Source organism: Sciurus vulgaris, assembly GCF_902686455.1.
Source record: "Sciurus vulgaris genome assembly, chromosome: 7".
Classification (NCBI taxonomy): domain Eukaryota; kingdom Metazoa; phylum Chordata; class Mammalia; order Rodentia; family Sciuridae; genus Sciurus; species Sciurus vulgaris.
In genome coordinates, this window is record NC_136467.1 from 129,832,246 (window position 1) to 129,854,038 (window position 21,793).

At 38.1% G+C, this 21,793-nt stretch overlaps 1 protein-coding gene and 1 long non-coding RNA gene across 6 annotated transcripts; one reads left to right on the forward strand and one right to left on the reverse strand.

The window, feature by feature from the left end:
- Positions 1-309: 309 nt before the first annotated feature.
- Positions 310-19,653, reverse strand: LOC306666726. 4 transcript variants are annotated; one of them, XR_013765377.1, is made up of 5 exons: positions 19,413-19,653; positions 6,522-6,597; positions 5,351-5,412; positions 2,177-2,322; positions 310-1,294 (listed from the first exon to the last, which is right to left on the reverse strand). It is a non-coding gene; the product is annotated as an uncharacterized lncRNA (long non-coding RNA). The 4 variants fall into 4 exon arrangements; XR_013765378.1 differs by having other exon boundaries at positions 5,269-5,412; XR_013765379.1 differs by having other exon boundaries at positions 5,071-5,412.
- On the forward strand, positions 9,093-14,684 carry ZSCAN23 (zinc finger and SCAN domain containing 23). 2 transcript variants are annotated; one of them, XM_079148869.1, is made up of 4 exons: positions 9,093-9,197; positions 12,073-12,560; positions 12,816-12,963; positions 13,335-14,684. In XM_079148869.1, the coding sequence occupies exons 2-4, from the start codon at positions 12,153-12,155 to the stop codon at positions 13,946-13,948; spliced, it is 1,170 nt and encodes a 389-aa protein (XP_079004995.1). In that variant the 5' UTR covers positions 9,093-9,197; positions 12,073-12,152; the 3' UTR covers positions 13,949-14,684. The 2 variants fall into 2 exon arrangements, with proteins under 2 accessions (XP_079004995.1, XP_079004996.1); XM_079148870.1 differs by having other exon boundaries at positions 12,073-12,473.
- Positions 19,654-21,793: the final 2,140 nt, after the last annotated feature.

Consider the following 21,793-nt stretch of genomic DNA (forward strand, 5'->3'; position numbering starts at 1 on the left):
TCTGCAGTCGGCATCTGGACACCCTTTGTCTTGGGAGATGAAAGCTGTCAGTGTATGGTCTTCTTTTTCACTACCTTTTCCCAGGTCACATTATTTTGGGGGTTTTTCATTTTCCGTACCTAATAAATGTCCCATGCAGATATCTGAGTAAGAGCATTCCAAAAAGATAGGCCATCAAATGGTATGCATTTGATATGTCTAAAAGGGTTCAATTGAAGTAGAATAAGCACAGAAACATTAGTAGGAAAAAATACTCTTTATTCTAATAGTCATATAAATTTCCATTACTAAGAATGTGAGATCCTCAAATCAAATGCATTACTGTTAGCAAAACTTCAGAAATCTTTCTGCTATGCTTCTCTTAAAATAGCATGGCATAGACAACTTTTAATATTACAAGTAGATTTTTAAACTGATGACAGTTTTTCTCTTTCATGATACTTTTTATATTTTTGAAGGGTATAAGGGTATTCTCCCTGGAGCATAAACCATCTGTAGGGATCCCTCTCCTGAGTGAAAATGGATATAGATTATATTATCCAGGATGGAGTAAAACAGGAAGGACCTATGGTAGTTAAAGGTAGATGAAGATAATTTTTTTTTTTTTTTGTACAAGAAGTTAATTTGCAACAGAACAACCAGTCTAGCTAGGAAGTCTCCCACCAACACTTTAGACAATTCTGCCACTAGAAGACATCTGAACCCAGGGAGACTCTAAGCCAACTCTGGGAACTTTGTTATAAGGGGTCAAGACCAGAAAGTCACATCAAGGAGCAGATCCTGGTAACTGGACTGGAGCAGTTCCAATTCATCCTGCCTGAGGAGCTTCAGTACGGGAACATCATCTGTTGAATGAAGATGAGGCTGTGTCTTTGTGAGGATTAAGAGAGAGAACTTGATGATCCAGAATTTCAGGTAGGAAGGAAAGGTGTGGTGGCAAAATGCAGCATTTAATGGTCAGTAAGAAAGTAGTGATGACAATATTACCAAGTTTTTGTCATTATTAGCCTTTGTTGGTTCTGTCACTTTCCTTTTTCTACTTCATCTCTTCTTAGCCCATTGGGTCACTTTTCCCTGTTCTGTCTCCTGGGAAATTGTTTGAAGTTTCATCGTGTTCTCACAGGAGTTTTCTCTGAAGCCTAATGATCTCTAAATATGTTTAGGGCATATCTCACGCAGATGGACTGTAACTGCTCTGGGAGGAGGTGGTATCTCTAGGAGCTGCACAGAAGTCATCAAGTTGTCATATCCAGCATTTGGAGACTCTTCTCAAGCATAACTTGAACCCCATTCCCTACAAGGGAGAGTTGAGGAGGAATCTATCTGAGGAAGTAGGTTGAGGTAGGGGCTCTTGCTCTGTCAATCCAAGTCATTTTTTATAGCTTTATCAGTATCTCTAACCCAAACTCTCCCCTAGAACTCTTCCAGACTCATTATAAAGTACAAACTTTATTTTAGGCCTCTTAAACAAAATATTCCTATATTCTTTGTTTTCATATGTGCATCTTTGCTTTTCATTAAGGCATCAATTTATTACACCATTCTGATACTTTTTTATGCCACCTTTCCTTTTGCAGAGACCTAAATATCCTCCTTGCCTCTATGCCTTCTTCCCCTTTTTTCTACCCATCAGTAATAGTCACATTTTAAACCTTTCACTTTGACTTCATTTATTCTTGTTCCTTCCACATTACATTTTTTTTTTTTTTTCTTGTCAGTACCTTCTCTTTCATGTCATTACAGTCTAGATTAGGTACCCGCTTTCCTTTCCACACTCTCTATATCTTTGTACAAAGTATGACTATTTTTATATCCAAACCTTTTTCAGAATCTCTCTAGAAAACAACAGTAGTCTCTCTAAGAGGACCAAGAAAGCAATCCTATTCCCTTATTTCCTGTGAGCTCTCCATTTTAATGAGCTTAATGGGACATTTACTTTATCTCCGTCAGGCCAAATTTCCCTAAAATGTATTTTTTTATAGTGTCCCTAAAAGAATACTGACTCTTGTTTGTCAATTATGGAATTGACTCTGCAAGCAATGAACTATTTGGGAGAAGACTAAGACAAAGAGTTTTCTTTCCAAGCAGTAGGATGAATATACTTTTACCTTTCTGCTATAACATTTGTAATTTTAAGTCTTTTTTTTCCATACTTTTGCTTTGATGATTTGCTTACCTTTTTGTTGGTAAGGATTGTTCCCAGTCCCATCTTAGTAAGCATTACATAGATCATCTATTCATAGAATATGTATTTCATCTTTTCTTTATAGCACTTTCCTTCCTTAACTGAAGAGATATGTCTTGATTGTTGGGAGAGCATAGCTAAAAAAGAAATAAATGATACCTCAGGAGTTTACTCTTGTTGTTTTTTTTTTTTCTTTTTTTGGGGGGGGGTACTGGGGACCGAACTCAGGGCCATGTGCATGCAAGGCAAGCACCCTACCAACTGAGCTATCTCCCCAGCCCAGGAGTTTACTCTTTCCTCAGTTCATAAAGGTGATATTTTAATTCTGTTTACTTTTACATATGTTTAAGATTTTCTAAAATGAAAAGTTTAAAAAGAAAATGACAATTACATGATTTATTTCCTGGAAAATGGGCTCCAAAGCAGGAAGCATCCCAAGGAGTGGAGTCACAGAGGATGAGATTCAGTAGGCTCTGCAGAGGCAGGAACATTGTCCAGACCAACTGTTTTGCAGAATGCAAAGGCAGATTTGAGAAGTTCAAGGAAGTTCAAAGGAGTGAAAACACAGATGTGAGCAATGTGGGAAAAGCTTCATGTGCAGCATCTATCTTATTGAACATCAGAGAATCTAAACAGTATAAAGAATGTGGCAGAGCCTTTAGTCAAAACTTGACCTTTTATTAACACCTCCCTATTCATACTGGTGAAAAACCTTATCAATACAATCACTGTGGCATAAGTTTTAGCTGAGACTCCATCCTTATGAAACATTAGAGAAATCACAGAGGGGAGAAACTCTCTGAGTGCAACTAATGTGGTAAACTCTTTGGTAAAAGCACAGGACTTACCCAACATCAGAGATACCATATCTTAATAAAATGTTACCAGTTCAAGAAGTGTGGGAAGACTTTCAGGGAAAGTTAGAACCTTACTATACATCAGCAAATTCATTCAGGAGAAACCCTGAGTGTGACTTACGCAACCACCAGTTATCCCCACCAAAGAGACCCTCACCACAATTGTAATATATAAGCTTCTCCAGGGATCCCCACCATAATCAATCTCCTTGTCAACGATATTTTACCAAGAGTGTCAACACGATTTCTGTAGAAAGCTTATTGTGGTTTGAAGCTTCTTTTCTTGTAAATGCCAGGTTTGAAGACAAAAGGTATGGTAGACTCTGTCTTAAGAGAGTTTGCTGTACAAAAAGTAACTGTTTCTATTTTCTTGTGAAATCCTGTTTAGCCTAAGAATATGGGACAAAGAGTACCTGTCATGTAACCACCCCACTGAGTACAAATATAAAAGAATTTCCAGACCAAGGGTACAGAGATTTTTAGGCATTAGCCCCTCTGGACCACTGGAGTTAAAATACACCTACTTCCTGAAAATTCCTAGGGTGTCTAGCCTCATCTGTCCTACATCATGACAAATGTGGAAAAGCCTTCAGTGGAAGTGCTGAGCTTACAAGACATTAAAGAATTCACACTAGGGGAAAACCCTATGAACGCAATCAGTGTGGAAAGATCTTCCATCTGAACTCACATCACACTGAACACCAGAGAATCCACAACAAAGAAAAATCCTATATATGTAATAAGTGTGGAAAATCCTTCAAACAAGTCAGGTCTTTTTCAACATTAAACACACACATATAATTAATCAAAACCACATTGCTTTAATCACTGTAGTAAAAATGAAATTTTTCTTTGCAGAATTCAGAGAAATTGCTTGAGCACTTTCAATGTCAAACTCCTCTGACATCAGAGTAGCCACAAACTAGATTCTCTCTCAAGGTTAACTCAGACCAGTTTTCTATTTCCAGGTCTCAGAGATAGCTAGTTTAAAATATAAAGCTTCAGAATGTCCAATTTCATCCTAGTCACAATTAAACTTATAGGAAATTACACACCCACAATCCAGAATTGAAAGTGCCATCACATATCTCAAGTGAGTAGTTAAAGGTTTGGGCATTGCTTTTCTTCCTTACTTTTTCCCTTTGTTTTAGAAATATGTTGTGATTAACACCTTAGTAATTTATCTGAGATTCTGCTTTAGAAAGAGGGGTGATAGAGCTGGGGATGTAGCTCAGTGGTAGAGTACACTCTGAGCTTGTATAAAGCCCTGGGTTTGATCCCCACTACTGGGGGGAAAAAAAGAGGAATGATAGTGTGTAAGGAAAGTACTAGGTTCTAGTATTCTCTAAAACCACTGTGTGATCTTAGGCAAGTCATTCACACTTTCTTAGACTTAGATGACTCCTCTTTATGAGTTGTGTAATTAGAACATGCAATTTCTCTACAGTCCTTTTCACCTCTACTATTAAGTAATTTAAAAAATGCTGTCATATCTCTGTACTTAATATCAGTATGACATTCAAGAGCATGCTTCACAAATTGATCCCAATATTTCCAGGGTTATTTGGTTATTTTCCCTTACTATCTTCCAGGTGCTCTCCAGTCCTATTATATTGATCTTACATTCCCTAGCCACTTTAACAGCACATGAGCTCTTATGTCTTTATCTTCTGTTCTTCCCTCTTCACATCTTGAATGCCCTCTTTGTTGTATCAGCAACTAGATTTTATATATTTCTTACTGTAACCCCATTTAGAATAAACAAGCCTTCTGAATGGTGAGCTTCCCAGAGGTGGTGTAGTGCTACTCTAATGTGTCATTAAAAATGGCCTTGGAATAAAGATCGGTGACCATTGGGCACCTACCCTTAAGAGCCTGGGAAGCTTTACTTGTGTGATTTCATTAAACCTGGTGACAATGGTCTGTCTTCTAAAAATTAGATATTATTCCTTGAGGAAGAGAAGAACAATTCCCTTTCTGGAGATATTGAAAAAAGACTAATGCTCAAGGAGGCATTGGTCACCCTACCTGAGGAGGGAGCCTATGATGCTGTCCCAGACATATGATAGACTGTAAGGGGAGTCAGAGGGAGCTCCTTTCCAGAGAATTCTCTAAATTGCTGATATCATTGTGTGATATACATCCAGGTAGGATAATCCTAAGAAGTGCTCCTTTTATTTATTTTTGAGATGGAACCTTGTTATTGTTCCCAGGCTGGTCTCTTACTCTTGGGCTGAAGTGATCCTCATGCCTCAACCTCCACAGTGATTGACACTATAGGTGCAAGCCACTGGGCTCAGCTAGGTACCTTTATTTTATGGTCATGAAGAGAAAAATCAGCTGGAGCTGGACAAGAATTCCAAGATCTTCCTGAAACAAAAGGTGAAATGTGATAAAAAATTTTTAAAAAGTAACCTAGGAATCTCACTGGATTAGAGGACATGCAGCAGGGCTCAAATCAGGGAAAGCCATAAGCCAACCAGAGAAATATCCTCCTTCAGTATGGCTTTCGTATGAAAATGAATATATTTCAGGGACTAAGTAAGTCTTAGGACCCTCACTGTTATTTCTGTTGAGTCTGACATTGTAATGTTAATGATAGAGCTGTCCTTTTGATGTGATTAGCCAGTATACAAGTGTTCAGATGTTGAACTTCATTCAGGCTTCTAAGTGAGAGCTTAATCCTCCAAATGGGATAGGTAACTCAAGCTATGGACAAGTAAGACTGTGATGACAATATAGTGGGGTTTTTGTTTGTTTGTTTGGTACTGGGGATAGAACCCAGGGGTGCTTAACCACTGAGCCACATTCCCAGCCCTTTTAATATATTTTACTTAGAGTCAGGGTCTTGGTAAGTTGCTTAGGGCCTCATCAAGCTGCTTAGTTGACTTTGAATTCGTGATCCTCCTGTCTTAGCCTCCCAAGCCACTGGGATTAAAGGTGCATGCCACCACACCCGGCTCAATATAGTGTTTTAACATTATGACTTACTGAATGTCTGATGAACCACCTAATGCAATATCAATCTTGCTTGAGTTCATGTGTAATATCAATCTTGCCCAAGTTTTCTCTTGCTCCTTTTCTGTACTTTTTCTCTATTCTCTTCATCTCTCTTTTTCCTTTTCTCTCTTCCCTTTTTTTCCGACTACCAACATTTATACTGTCATTGTAAACATAATTCATTTCTAATTCTCTGCCCCCTTACCCCCAAACTTATATTTCCTAGATATTAGTGCTTGTGGGAAGGAAACAGATTCTGGGTTTAATCAGAGATGAAGGTCACATTTTTTAAAAATAAGGGAAAGAAAATCTTAAATAGGGACTCAAAACATAGATAACTATCAGAATTTATGATTAGCTATTAATAACAAAGGCCTGAAAACTATAAGTTATGCAGTCCTATCATATAAAAGAGATATAAAAGCAAAATTTACAGAGGAGTTGCTTTTGCTCCATGGAATCATAGATCCAGTACCCACCTTGTTCCTGTCCTCTGCATACAATTTCTTTTCCTGTGACTGTTAAAGCTCTGGCCAATCAATTCTGTATTTCAGTCTGTTGAAAAGTAGAAAAGAAGGATTATCCTAGTTAAGTAAGCTTTTTTCTCCTGAGACAGGGGATTGCTATGTTGCCCAGGCTGGCCTCAAACTTTGGGCTCAAAAGACTTTCCTGCCTCAGTCTCCCAAGTAGCTAGGATTACAGACATAGGCTACTGTGCCTTGCTAAGCCAGTTTCCCCACTCCCAGCAAGGAACCTTTTAAGAATGAACAGATTTCTTCTTGTATCTAATTAGGCAGGATTTAGTCACAAGACTATACTTGGTTGCAAGGATAGCTAAGAAATGTAATCTTTATTCCAGGTGCCAATATACCTAGATAAAAGTCTGTTATTTGATGAAAGGGAGAAAATACTTATTCGGTAGGCAATTTTTTCAATAGTGCCAAACAAAGGTAAGACATTTCAAACTCTGGAGTACATGTGCCAATTCTCAAGTGGGTGCTGAAAGATCAGTGGGCAGATAAATGAAAGAATAAGGGATACAAGTAACAATACTAGAAGTAGGAGATACAAAGGTGTTCTAGTGGATATTGAGACCAGGATGGGGATAAAGCAAGGATAAAGAAAAGAGGTGGGGCACAAGAAAAAAATGTACCCCATTTGTGTACAATGAATCAAAATGCAGACTGTAAAAATAAAATAAAATAAAACTGCCAGGACTTTGAGACATACCTGTAACTCCAGTTATTCAGAAAACTGAGGAGGATTGTGGGGAATTTTTTTTCTCTTAACAAAATCGTTTGAAGCATACTCTGTAATTACAACAACTCAGAAGCTCAAAGGTGAAAAAGTCCTGGGTTGAATTCCAGGAATCCTGAGTCAGAAAACTCTTAATTTCTTTCAATAATAATAGTAATCATTAGATTTAAAAGCTCTGGAAAAAATACAGTTGAACTCTATTTTTAAATGATATTTTACTAGGAATTGAACCCAGGGGTGCTGTATCACTGAATTGCATCCCTGGCCCTATTCATTTATTTTATTTTATTTTTGACACAGGATCTCACTAAATTGCTGAGACTGTCCTCCTTGGCAATCCCCCTGCCTCAACTTCCCAAACTGATGGGACTTTGGGTGTGTTTCGAAGGATTTCTTCAAAGAGAAAAAAAAAAAATCCCCTACAATCCTCCATTCATAATTTAAGAATTACTTATTTCTTCACATTGTCTATTTAGAGAGATTGGTAATAAATAGACACATCATTTTAGTCTATTTAGAAAAGCAAACCCCGAAATTAAATACAAACAGAAACAAATGATCCTAACTATATACCAAGTTTGTAATATAACCATACAGAGAAAATAATTAAGTAAGGTATATACAATATTCTGACTAGAGTCCCTTAGAAATATAGCTCAAGAACAAATAAAATACACAAAAACTGTTTGGACTGTACATACTATACATATTGTTGCTACTGATACTGCTATTGTTAATTTTGAAACTACTTTGTTTATAAGGTAGAGAAAATTGAGTGAATATATTGAGGTCATCGGGGGCAATGTTTTCACTGTGGGTAAAAGGAAAAGTAAATGTGTAATGGTTAAAATGAAAAAAATAATTCTCTGGATTTGTATATAGAAAGTATCCTATAAAATTCTGATGAAAGGGGATGGGGATATAGATCAGTTGGTAGAGTGCTTGCCTCATGTGCACAAGGCCCTGGGTTCAATCAACAGCACCACCAAAACCAAAACAAGACAAATACAAAACCAAAACCAAAACAAAGAAAAATACATGTAGGACTAGGGTTGTGACTCAGTGGTAAGTGTTAGCCTAGCATTCATACCTGTGAGGCACTGGGTTCACCACATAAAAATAAAACAGAGGAATTTAAAAAAAAAGCTGACCTATACTTAACAAAAACAAAAACAAAAAAAACCCGTGTTATCTTTCCCCCAGCTCTTATTATCCACTAACAGGGCCTACAAACCCGTCTCTTGGGTTTCTGTATACAGTTCTCCACTTAAAGGAACCATACCTTCATGGAGCAATGATGGATTCTTGGTCTTGAGCAGGAAAGTGTAAAATGAGGCTGGAATCTCTTGTGTGAGAAAATAAAGTGCACAGAAACTGTTGAGGACGTATCAAAGGACATGAAAATCAATTTGAAAGGGCTCTGAAAGGAACCAAGTTTGAAATAATTTCAACATTAAATAATGAGTAATTATTTATAACATTATAAGAGAACACATCAGTTTATTGTAACAACATGAGGGAGGAAAAGGGATGGTTTGGTTTGCAGGAAATGCCAACTAATGAAGGAATGTGCTTCGGTTTCCTCATCTGTTAGATGAGGCTAATTCGCAGGGTTGTTATTTAGAGTAAATGAATTAGTATGTGTAAAGCAGCATATTCTAGCTGTTATCCATCACACCGTCCCTTGGAAGAGCGGGGATTCAGCGAGGCAATCACAGATGTGTGGAAACCTCCGGGCTTCCTAGAAGGAACTCTGCCAGGACCGCTGTTCCACCGAAAGCCAGCCGCTGTGACGCACTTCCGGCCTTTGTAGTTTACCTTTCTCTTGGCTGCGGTTGTCAAGGCTTCCGAGGTGGTCAGACCTGGGCTGGGTAGCGTCTTCTCTCACGGATGCCTCGGTGAGCCTCGGAGTGGGACTACCGCTGAGCACCCTCGGAAGGGGCGAGTTTGTGCGCTGCGACTCCGGACCGGGTGTGGGGAGAAGGTGGAGGGGGCTTCTTGCTAGAGATCGACGGGGCAAGCGAGGGGCAGAAGAGGCTGCTCCAGCCCGGTAAGACCTTGTTGGCTGAAGTCAACGTCTTTGCCCTCCACCCGCTTAGGCTCTTCCAGAGCCCTTAACCTCTGTCCTAGTACTGGTGCCTCTACGAACCGTCCCCAGCTGCAGCTTGGGATCCAAATACATTCGGATATAGAGGAATGTATTTTCTGAAGTCTGCCATTCTCTATTATCGACTTATTTTAAACAACGAACTAGGATAGTTTTTAAAATAGGTCAGAGCCTCCCATTCACATAAGTATGTTCATCTGATTCACATGAAGGTTTTTGATGTCTGCTGGCTGTTTGTTTTTTTTAAACGAGTATTTAAATAGCATTTACTAAGAGCCGGTCAAGCACTGCTGTAAGCACTTCCCAAGTATTTATTCTCATAATTCTATGTAATAACCACCATTATTATGTAGATTCCCTCCACCCTTCCCCCCCCCCAACATTCATGAAGAAAATGAGGTTAAATAAATGGCTCAAGGTCATACAGTTGGTAAGGGGTTTGTGTATCCAGGATTCATATCTAGGCAGTTTGGCTCAGCATCTGCTTTCTTAAAACCTTTGCTATGCTGACTCTGTTTGCTATTTCTGTGATGTCTTTACAGCCACAACCCACGAGTTTACTTCTCGAATTTAATCTAGTCCTCACTCTTTTGAACCTTGGTAGTCCTGGGCTTCTAATTAGGATTTAAGATTAGAAAATATAGCTGAAGACAGGAATGTCTAAGAGTGTGTGGAAATCTGATGAAACAGCCATAAAATGGATGTTTGTGGGTACACATGGGTTTCCTGCTTGTCCTGCCATCTTCTTTGGGCAAATGAAAAAGTTTAGTCTTGGCCCTAGGGTTAACTACTACTGATTAAGCACCATTGTACCAAAATTGTCCATTATCTCATTAAAGGGTTAATTTGCTTATTTATTGCGTGCCTTGGTCTGTGCAAAACCATTTTATATGCATTATTTCATTTCATACATGAGATTGGGGCTCAAAAAAGTTAACTTGCCCAAGGTTAGTCAGAATTCACAACCAGATCTGCCTGTGTCCACTGTTACATATTACCTTCTGCTTATCTCAGATAAATAGGGAAAATATGGGCTTATATCAACTATGTGAGATAACAAATGAACAGGAAATATCTGATTCATTCCAATTTTTAAATACTACATATTTCTGGGGAGAACTTGAAGGAATTTTATATTCCTCTGTATTCTTTGGATTAAAAAAATTGTGAAGGGAAGTAACAGCACAAGATAGGTTGTAACTGAGAGTAAATTACGTAGCTCATAGAGTACATGATATAAAAGCTGGAATGAGGAATAGGGTGGGCTGAAATGGATGAACACTTGGGAGAGGACGTTGCCTTCCTCCCTGCTTTATCTCCTGTCATTTTCCTTTTGCTTTCTCTGTTCCAGCCATTGTTCATACTAGTGTTCCTTGAAAAATCTAGGCATGTTCCCACATCCAAGAATTTGTACTCAAGTGTTCTTTTGCATGGTACAATCTTTCTCCAGAAAGCCATGTGACTTGCTCCTCACTTCTGCTCAGCTATTATCCACAGATCCTTCCTTGATTACCACATGTAAAATAGCAATCTTTCTTCCCCCTATATCCTTTACATTCATTTTCTCAAAATATTTATCACTGGTTTATATACATTTCATTATTATCTGTCTCCTGTGGTCCCCTTTCCTGTTCTTGTTCCCTCCTTTCCCCCACATATAGATAATAGTATAACAGTTGATAGCGACAGTGGTGTAGAGACAGTGACTGAGGCTAAGAATTCTGAAATCTGATTTATTGGGTTTGAATTGTGGCTTTCACCACTTACTACCTATGAAACTTGGACAAGTAACTTAAATTCTGTGTCTCAATTTTCTTATCTGCAATATGGGGTAATAATGGTGCCTTACTCTTTTTTTTTTGAGGATTAAGTGGACTAATATAAAGTATCTAAGACATGACTATTACATTAAAGGCACTATAAATGTCTGTTATTATTGTTTTTAGAATGTAAATTCCATGAGACTAGGGACTTTGTTTTGCTTACAGCTGTATCCTCATGCCTAGGACACTACTTGGAATATAGTATTGTTTCTGAATAAATATTTGCTAAGTGAGAAAGTGTGTATGTATATGAAAAGTTTAGGCAGAAAGATATTTTTCCTCCATATTTCATCTGACTGGAGGACTGCCTCTCCAAGTGCATTTCTTTGCTTCTCATTCTTTTTATCTTCTTTCTTTATTCTTGTTTTTATAGTGCTAAGGAGTGCCTCAAACATGCTAGGCAAGCACTCCACCACTGAGCTACCCCAGCCCTCTTTTTATCTTCTTTATTTTAACTTCCATCCTCCATTTTGTTTTCCTTTTCTTCTTGATTCTTAAGTGTTATCTGTGACCACTTGGGCCCAAGTATTTGTCTACCTCCATTCAACTAAAACTATGAATCTTGTATCTTGATTCAAATAAAAACCCACTGTACTAAGGCTGATTTGAATTATTTCATTAAGATGATCAAAATAGTGTCTTCCTTCAGTAAACTGTGGGAGCTTTGTTGTGTTTTCCTTCCCCTTTCACCCGCATTAGTGTTTGCATGGTTCTTACCTTTATGCATTCAGTGTTCTTTCTTCATAAGCCAAAGTGACTTATTTGAATATAAATACTCCCAGTGCCTGCTTGTCATTAGGTTTTCTACATTTTTATATTTTTTCTCTGTGAATTATATTTTAGATCTCACTCAATATTTCCAGAAGAAAAGATTAAAGGGGAATTATCAAGAATAGCTTCCTTTTTGAGTAGTAAAACCTAAAATGGCCACAACCTTGGCTCTTCAGACTGAGTTGATGCAGGGAGGACTTCTGGCAGTGAAGGTAAAGGAGGAAGAGAAGGACTGTGCCTGTGGGCAAGAATCTGGCCGGTCAAGAAATAACCTTCATACCAGAGAGATCTTCCGTAGACGCTTCAGGCAGTTCTGCTATCAGGAGACCACTGGTCCCCGGGAGGCTCTTCAAAGACTCCAGGAGCTCTGCCATCAGTGGCTGCGGCCAGAAATGCACAGCAAGGAGCAGATCCTGGAGCTGCTGGTGCTGGAGCAGTTTCTCATGATCCTGCCTGATGAACTGCAGGCCTGGGTGAGAAAGCACCGCCCTATGAATGGAGATGAGGCAGTGGCTGTACTGGAGGATTTGGAGAGAGAGCTGGATGAACCAGGAGAGCAGGTGGGAAGAGGGAAGAACAGAGATTTGTACCTATAGGAACAAATAAGGGGTTTTAGTGCAACAAGAGGAAGTGAGGAGGAGGAAGATTTCTTTATGCCTGCTTGGTTTGTTGTAGGCTCTTAATCTGTTTTTGTTTGTTTGTTTTCCTTGCCAGTTTCTTGGTTCTTCTTTTTCTGCCCAGTGGCTCTTAGAAGAAGGCCTCCTTGCAGTTTCCTCTCTGATATTCTGTACTCAACTGTCCTTAATTTCTACCAGGTCCCAAGCCCTGCTCATGAACAGGAAAAGTTTGTAATGGAGAAGGCAACTCAAGGAGCAGCCAGGGATTCATCAAGTGGCGGGTTCCAAACCTTGGAAGAGCAGCTACAGTGTAATTTACCAGAGGTGTGCCCAGTTCAAGAGATTGGTGAGGATTAGCATTTCCTCAGGGACCCTGCTTTATTCCCTCACTGTCCATCAAGTCAACATGTTTACATAGTATCTTCTGTATGCCAAGCATGATGCCAGGTACTGAGGAAACAGTGATGAACAAGGCAGACATGGTCCCCACTTTCATGAAGTTTATAGTCTGGTGTGAGAAGCAGACAACTAAACAATTAAGCAATAACAACACAGTGAATCTTCTTCCAGAGGTCCAGGAACAAGTGTTGTAGAGTGGGAAAGTAAACAGAAAAAGTAATTACTTGTTCCCTTCCACTGACTCTCCTGGTTACTTTTTTCTTTTGTCCTTGGAAAAATAACATTCATCGATTAATAATAATTCATTTATTATTTCAGATGGTGAGGCCGGTAACTGGAATGTGGAGTTAGCTCCCAAAAAAGAAATTTCTAAAGAAATGAAATCTCTCATTGAAGTACCTGGAAAACTGAATGGTGATGTTACTACAGTGTCAGAATGTAGAGACACCTGTGACTATGAGGGCAGATTGGAAAGGCAACGGGTAAACTCTTCAGTAGAGAGACCCTATATCTGTGGTGAATGTGGAAAAAGCTTCACCCAGAATTCCATCCTTATTGAGCACCAGAGGACACACACTGGTGAGAAGCCCTACGAATGTGATGAGTGTGGGAGGGCCTTCAGCCAGCGGTCAGGCCTGTTCCAGCATCAGAGACTTCACACTGGGGAGAAGCGCTACCAGTGCGGTGTCTGTGGCAAAGCCTTCAGCCAGAATGCAGGGCTTTTCCATCACCTCAGAATCCACACCGGAGAAAAACCTTATCAGTGCAATCAGTGCAGCAAGAGTTTTAGTAGACGTTCTGTCCTCATTAAGCATCAGAGAATTCATACTGGAGAGAGACCTTATGAATGTGAAGAGTGTGGCAAGAACTTCATTTACCATTGCAACCTCATACAACATCAGAAAGTCCACCTCATCACTGAATTGAGGTAGCTTCTTGAAACAGGGAAGGCAAAATTTCCTGAAGTCAGACCATTAGGCAAGGTAGCAAGGGTACTGTTTCTTATTTTGTCCCTGAGAGAACAGTAATAATTTAATCATCTAACATAGAAAGTTACATGGAAAGCCAGTGAACATACCCTCATTTTTCTACGGAAAGAAGCATAATATCTTAAATACATCTGTCAAGTTCTCTGTTGACAGTGACTTACACAGCTTTGCAATGTTGAATATTGCTGCTTATGTTGACTTCATAATATATACTTCTGGTCTAGTATCATGTACTTGTGCAAGAAGTTTTCTGGGTGTACTTTAAGAAAACTACTAATCCTAGTTTTGAAAAGTTCTTAAAAATCATATGCAGCCTGAGTACAAACTAATTTGAGTCAATTTACTGAATATTTAAAAATTAATTTAAAAATAATAGTAGTAAAATCTGTAACCTGCCTTTTAATTTACAACATGGGGCACATGGATATAAATGTACAAAAGTTTCTCCCTGTACATTTTTAATAACTGGTTTCATTCAGGAACCAAGGAACTGAAGTATATGAGGTATATGTTATATTGGCCCAGTGGCCAGTGATAATTACTATTGCTCATGATTTTAAATTTGTATAGAAACTAAGAAACATGGTTAAAATTCTGATTTTTCACTTCAGATCTTTGTTTTAAAAATAATGACCTCTACATTTTTCCTGTGACATATAATAAATGTTGTCAGTTTTTATATTTTTTCTATATTTAATCATTTATATGGAAAATTTCACATATTACAAAAATAGAAGAGTGTGACTAGTCTTCTACATTATTTTATTTTTCTGGATTGCTAGAAATCAAAGACAGCCTATTACATGATAGACAGGTATTCTACCCCTGAACTATATCCCCATCCTTCTTTATTGCTTTTTGTAGCTTCCCTATATCTTGGTATTGCCTATTGATTACCACCAAGGGGATATATACAAAAATTTCTTTCCCTTAATGTTGATTAACCATAACTAGGCCCAGGAGACAAAGAAACAGAAAACTTTTGGTGACAGTAGTCTAGATTAGAAGACCAAATACACAACAGGTAACTTAAGAATAATAGAATCACAGAAAAGGACCATAGAGAGCATTTCTGAATGTCCTTATTTGACAGATAGGTAAAGAACGTTCTTGGAAGTAATTGTCTAAGATCATACAATCAGTGATCAGCAGATCTGGAACTCTAAACTTGTCTCCTTATTCCTAGTGCAGGGTTTTTCTGCTAAGCCACTAGAGGCATTTATCAACAAATAGAAGTTTCATGAATGTGAATTTTGGGCTGGGGTTGTGGCTCAGTGGATGAATGCTTGCCTAGCATGTGTGAGGCACTGGGTCTGATCCTCAGCACCACATATAAAAATAAATAAAGGTCTAGCAACAACTAAAAAATATTTTTAAAAAAAGAATGTGCATTTTTAAGTGACTGAGGTTTTGCATTATATCTCAATAAACCTTCCCATCTACGTTTCAATAAAAACATAGTTTCTCTATTTAATTTATAGTGGAATCCAGGAAGGATTCCTCCCACTTAACCTCATTTGAGGTGTTTTATTTACTTTTAATGTTTTCAAGTTTTCTTGGACTTCTTTTTTAAAAAAGATGATTCACATTTTTCACCTGGTTCAAAAATGAAAACAATATAAAATGTTCCTTTCTTTCCTTTTATAGGTAGTCGTTTTACTATTTTTGTTTCCATGTTTCCTTATATAAATATAAAAAAACACAAATATAAAATTTTATTTCCTCAATTACAGAAAGATAGCATATTATTTATACTTTTCTACACCTTGATGTTTTCATAAAAGAACGTACTCTAAAGATTTTCACGTTATGACAAAGTGAATACTATTTCATTTGCTGGCAGCTTAACAAACTTTTATACACGAAAAATCACTATTTTAATGTTAAGGTGCTAGTCCAATATCCCAAATAAAAACTCAAGGTTCTTCTGAAGGAAAAGACAAAGGATTTATTCTGGCCAGGGCCCAGGGAGCAGAAAGCAGACAGCTTTGCAGCTCTCAAAATCACCATGGGGTTCGACTGCCACTTAAAAGGTGGAAAACCACAAAGAAAGGGGGAGAGGGAGGGTGGCAGTTCCAACCAACCACAAATTACATTTCATTAAGTGGAAAGAACATTCTTAGAAATTGCACCTTTTGTACATATTCAGGAAGGCAAGCTTATATTAGCTCCACAGTTGAAAGACATTGTGGTCAGGGTGCAAGTGGGTGAGGATAGAGGTGTTAGCTTCTATGTGAGTAGGCCCATGAGGAAAAGGGGCCTGATTTTATATAGGGTGATATGTCTGAACAAAATATCAGCTGGGCTTAATTTTCAAATCAGCCCATAACATTAACATGTAAGCTATTTGGTTTCATTCTTTTCCCTATTTAGTTTAAGGCCAATTCTTTTCAAAAGCAAGCAACTTAAATGAGCTAAGAAACAGATTTTGGACTTATAGAATTGCACAGTTCTTCAACAGAGAAATGAAGGAGTGATAGATGACATTCTTCAGTTTCATGTATTTGGTTTTAATCACGCCTACATTTCAATCTATTTGTGTCACTACTTATAGCTAATTGTGGGCATTATCAAAAATCTTAAATTTCCTCCAGAGAACATCTGATTGTGTCTTGAGGTTAAATTATTTCAAAGAGAAAGACAAGGATTTTTTTCTGGGGGGAGGGGGTGCTGGGGATCGAACCCAGGGCCTTCTGCTTACAAGGCAAGCACTCTATCAACTAAGCTATCTCCCCATCCCCAAAGACAAGGATTTTAAAGTGAAGTTAAGGAAAATACAGTAGACTTAAGGATGAAATAAAATCAACTTCTCAAGTAAATATTTATTCCATAAATTGATATAACTATACTATAACAATCCTGAGTTGATAAGTATCTTAAATGTCTCTCCACATACTGAAGCAACATGTTGCACAAGGCCCTAGGTTCAAATCCCCAGCACCCCAAAAAAAAAAAAAGAATACTGAAGCAACATGTTTGGATAATTCCATTAATCAGCTCTTTAAAAATTTAAGATATGAACAGATCAGGCTTTTAAAGCATGTATTTCTACACCTACAACTGAATATTGGATGTTTGGTTTGTTCTGTGCTTGCTTTTTCACAGCTTCTCAAAAATTCTCATTTTTTCCAACAACTGGCAAAAGGTTAAGAAACAAAAGGTGTTATATATGCTGTAAAGACAGACCATTTAGAATGCAATGATTCTTATCATGATTAAAATGACTGACAGTTTGCCAAACTACCTCCCCTTGTTTTCTGATATTAATTGTGCTAATTCTCTTATATAAGAAATACATTCCTTATTAGTTGAGTAATGTTTAACCTAACAATGTTATGTAGACCTTGGCTTCTGTGACTATTCTAGTTCTTCCTGGCCAGAAGTTCTTAGTTGCTTCCCTTTCATATATCTAAATTTCTCTCACCTTACTTTTTTCCTTTTTCCATACTGGCTCCTTTTTTTTTTTTTTTTTTTTCCTCCAACCCATGAAGTCTCTAGCTTTGGTCTCCTTTCAGTATCCATCCCTTTCTATACAGTCTGAAAAAAGAGAGTAGTCAAAGTTTTATGGCTGAACCAAGAATAGAACATATTGATTTAAATCTAAATAAGTTCAGTGGTTCTTGAGGATAGTACTACACTCCTTTGAGCATTGTTCAGGACTGTGGATACTGTGCATCAGGAAAAGGCTGAAAATCTTGCAACCAAAACCAGCCAAGAACTATGAAGACTCTCTTTTACTATAATTGTGATTTCAGGGTCAGGTCTTTGCAAGTATCAAACTCTGCTTATATTTTATATTTGGAAATGACTCCTGTTTTCTATAATGGGTATTTTTCCTTTAAAAATATAATTTCTAGAAGATTGCTTTATACTTTTCCAAAAGACAAAAATTACTTACCTCTAAGGAAATTTTAAAATAAAAGTATATCTAAAGTAAAAGTTATAAAATATGTTTTCTGTGAAGGTACTTTGAAATATAAAATATGTACCAGTATACTTATGTCATTGGTTAAATGTTGAGCTAATAATTGAGAGAAAAGTAGATACTTTGCAGGGTATGGATGGTAGAGAAAGTGTTTTTGGCAGAAAGGGAATGGTATGAGGCAAGGCCCATCCAAGATATGCTCAAGAACCAGGAATTCTCTGGACAGAACTCAAGAAGTCCTTGGACATTTTTGTGTTGAATTTAATCTTTGGTATGAGAATATTTGCTTAAAAGATAGATTTTTGGAATTTAACTCATTTCATACCTACATGAGAAAAGTAAAGCCCAAAGTACATAAGCATTAGAAGTGGTCTATTTTTTTAATCATATTAAAAAATTACAACAAGAACAACTATGAGAAAAGAACATTGTGAATTATATGTAGTTTCATTATACTTGGAGCCCTGAAACACATAACAAAATGGGAGGAAAGAGAGAGGGAAAAAAATGAGAACACAAAAAAGAATCAAAAGAAGGTCAAATTAGATGGTAAAACTCTGGATTAAGCCAACAAATAGTGACCAGAGAAGGAAAAAAGATAAAAAATAAACCCACTATAATCACAGCTAGTTATCTAAGATGAATCCGTTTAGTGAGCACCAGACAAGATGGATAATATCCTGAAAGCACAGGAGCATTTCAGTGGTGTAATACTAGTGAGGTGGTCTGAGGTGTTCCACCTTATATTGCAGATGAAAATGGAATAATAGGATGCTGGATCTGAAGTTTGTAAGGCAGAGGGTGAGCCATTTTAGGCAAGTAGCTAGGAATGAATGGGGATGAAACATAGTGCCAAATACTTTCATTAAGTTATATTTGATCCACCTAACAGCTATGGAGCCAGAGCCATCTTACCACTGCATGGCACCAAATTCAACCTGTTTACAGCTGACCCTGCAACCATTTTCAGCATTTGCCTCCAGATCACTCACTGGAGTGTGAAGGTGGCCTACCAGTACCTCCAGTGCAACTCTCAGCTTCCTGCTAGTTCATTGTGGAAGGGTACATAATTCAGAGGTCTACAAGCCCCAAACTTGCTACTATCAGGTCTGATTTAAACAGATTTACAACACAGAACAAACCAACATATCTCTGTTGCCACTTTCCTCCGATGGATGTTGATTATTGGAGCAGTGAAGGTAACCGGACAATTGGTATTGTTCAGATAACATCAGATCCAGGTTTTGCTTTGAAAGTCCCTGATTTTCTGAAGGACATGACCAGGACTGGCAGCAGAAGTGGGAGCTACAAGAGAGGAGCAGCCCAGACCCCACTATCTCCCATCCGAGGTGCCTGGTTGAGTTCAAAACGTGCTCGTCAGGGCCGAAGTGAGGAATCCTCCTAAGGGTTAAGGAATTATTGTCCAATTTTGGATGAGAGAATGAAAGGGAGTATAATTATACCTAGATAACGGGCACAAACCTGGATGTATGATGCCCCAGCCGTCTGGGACCAAGGAGGACCGTAATCAGGGTTGGCAGGGCCAGGCCGGACGCGGTGAAAGCCAACACCTGTCTTCAGTGAAGACAGAGAAGTCAACCCACATTGAGTGCTTGCTGGACGGAGAGGTTACGAGCCCTGACCAAGCTCACCTGCCTGGGATGTTCAGAGGAAGCTTCCGAGTCCCTGAGACCCAGTCAAGTAGGAGACACACACGAACCACAGAGACCGGTAGGTCCTCCAAGTTTCCTAGATGGGCGGGTGAAGATCCGGGCGAAGCGCGGTGACGCACTTCCTGCCTAAGCCGTGGGTTGTGGTCAAAGTGGGAATTTGATTCTCTCTTGGTACAAGGGGTTCGTTACCTCCGCAGACCTCAAGCAGTTGCCCCTTTCTTCAACTTTGACTCAGGTTCCCCTCCGTTACCGAGACCTCCTAGGATTTGGTTACCCTATTCCATGTCAGTGCTTCCGAACGTTTTAGAGACGCAAGGGGAAACGATGAGTTAATTTTAGATGTTCATAGGACATACAAATGAAAGATTCCAATATGCCACTGAATTACAGGGATCTAAGGATCATTTGGATGAGATATTTAGGAGTTCTCAGGAGGCAGCCCATCCAATAGAATGCATAAGATCACCCAGAATGAGTGTGGAATGACAAGAAGTTTGGATCTCAGAATAACCAGATATTTGGCAGGCAGAAGAAGAACTATGAGGTAGACTTAAGGAAAAGTCATTAGAAACGTATTTATTTAACAAATACTTGTATACCTCTTGAGTGCCAAACATTCGTTTAAGCCCTTTTAAAAACCAACTAATGGAAAACAACCGAAAGAGTGTAGTGTTCAGGAGAAAGATGATGAGATCGCACTACGAAAAAGTTAGGAAATACTGGTGTCATTTTGCATTTTTTCCAAATGAACCTCACTGCTAAAATCTATGCATTTCATTTGATTTTCAGTTCCCATTCAACTTTAATTTTTTTTCTTTAATCGTAGATGGACACAACTTTATTTTATTTATATGTAGTACTGAGGATTGAACCCAGTGCCTCACACATGCTAGGCAAGCTCACTGAGCTTCAACTTTTAATCTGTTCTAAGCATATCATTTAACCTTGATTATGATTCTTCCTTCGCTTCTTTGTATTAAAATTGTTTAAGAATTCTGATTCGCTTATATCACATGGTTTAGTTTACCATATTGAGTGCTTCCTATGCATTTCACTTTATAGTGAATCTGTGAGGTACATCCTATCATCATTTCCATTTTGTAGATAAAAAAAAAAAAATGAAGGGAAGTTTTTGTCACACAAGCGATGGAACTGCAAATCAAATGAAAACGAGGTGATCCGAAGCCAGAGTTCTGGTTTCTAGTTCTGTAACCCAGATTCTGGAAGAGGCAAGTACTTTATAAGACAGAATTCATTAGTCTTATAAAGACCAGTGGCAGTTCGATTTTTGGGGGGTTCTTTTGTTTGTTTTTCCTAAACACTTTTGGCCACACAGCAGGTAGCAGATGTAGTCCTGTGAATGAAGGGAATCACCCACCGTGAGAGCCTCCACAGAGAGGAGTCTCACAGGAAATTCACCAGGAAAGATGGAAGAGCATTTCTTTTAAAATTTTTTTTAGTTTTTAATGGACCTTTATTTATTTATCTATATGTGGTACTGAGAATTGAATCCAGTGCTTCACACATGCTAGGCAAAGGCTCTACCACTGAGCCACCACCCTGGACCCACAGGTTTTTAATTTTTTTTTTTTTAACTCAAGCAGTGTTATATTTGAAAAAGTTATAATTGATTTTATCCAAAAAAGCATTAATGAAGCACATGTTACATGTTAGATACTTTAAAAATGTTTGCCTCTCATTACATGTTATAGGGTCTATAATTTAGCAATTATTCATTTATATATACATTTGTAGGTGAAAACTCAGTTTTGAAGTGATTTTTCCCCATTCACCTTTACTTCCAGCCTCATTAAAAGTAATAAGGGGCCACTTTTAATTGCAGTTCAAAACTGCCAATTTCTTGGATTCTCAGGAGCATAAAAGTCTGATTGAGACTCTTCTTGCAGAAGATTGCTCTGGCTATTCTAGGCCTCTTATTTTTCCATATGAATTTAATGACTGCCTTTTCTATTTCTATGGAGAATATCATTGGAATTTTAATAGGAATTGCATTAAATCTGTATGGATTTTGGTAGTATGACCACTTTGACAGTGTTAATCTGCCTATCCAAGAACATAGGAGATCTTTCCATCTTCTGAGGTCTTCTTCAATTTCTTTCTTTAGTGTTCTGTAGTTTCATTGTAGAGATCTTTCACCTCCTTTGTCAGATTAATTTCCAAATATTTTTG

Bases quoted from the DNA above. Each gene is read 5' to 3' on its own strand.
- ZSCAN23 (XM_079148869.1), top strand. From the start codon at position 12,153: ATGGCCACAACCTTGGCTCTTCAGACTGAGTTGATGCAGGGAGGACTT. The intron at 12,561-12,815 runs GTGGGAAGAGGG...AATTTCTACCAG, and splicing joins TGGATGAACCAGGAGAGCAG to GTCCCAAGCCCTGCTCATGA. The intron at 12,964-13,334 runs GTGAGGATTAGC...TTATTATTTCAG, and splicing joins GTGCCCAGTTCAAGAGATTG to ATGGTGAGGCCGGTAACTGG.